Source organism: Penaeus monodon, chromosome 19 (assembly GCF_015228065.2).
Source record: "Penaeus monodon isolate SGIC_2016 chromosome 19, NSTDA_Pmon_1, whole genome shotgun sequence".
Lineage (NCBI taxonomy): Eukaryota > Metazoa > Arthropoda > Malacostraca > Decapoda > Penaeidae > Penaeus > Penaeus monodon.
Window position 1 is genome coordinate 23,108,689 of NC_051404.1, and position 284 is coordinate 23,108,972.

The following is a 284-nucleotide window of genomic DNA, read 5'->3' on the forward strand; positions in this document are numbered from 1 at the left end:
TACCTTTGAAAAAGTCCCAAACACATTTACCACATAAAGTCTTCCTTCACAAAAAAAATAGAGATGCTTACCTCCAGCATGAACATGTGACCAATACTGAGCTGTTTGAAGAAAGAGTGGGTGATTCTCTTTAAACTGTCTCGCCACAACAGCATCTTGGGGATCATCTGGCTCTGCAGCGGCTAGTAATGCTTGCAAGGAGAGTAGGACTGTCCGTAGGGTCATTGCTGCTGCCCTGGAATCAGTGCTATTGGCTTAATACGTTACTTTTTTATCATCACACA

The 284-nt window shown here is 43.0% G+C and overlaps 1 protein-coding gene across 1 annotated transcript in view; it reads right to left on the reverse strand.

Moving 5' to 3' along the window:
• LOC119585135 (ubiquitin-conjugating enzyme E2 K-like) overlaps positions 1-284 on the reverse strand; it is a 15,575-nt gene that overhangs the window by 3,397 nt on the left and 11,894 nt on the right. Inside the window, exon 4 of the mRNA XM_037933766.1 lies at positions 72-235. Coding sequence (XP_037789694.1) covers positions 72-235 — 164 coding nt within the window. The remainder of the gene's footprint in view (positions 1-71; positions 236-284) is intronic.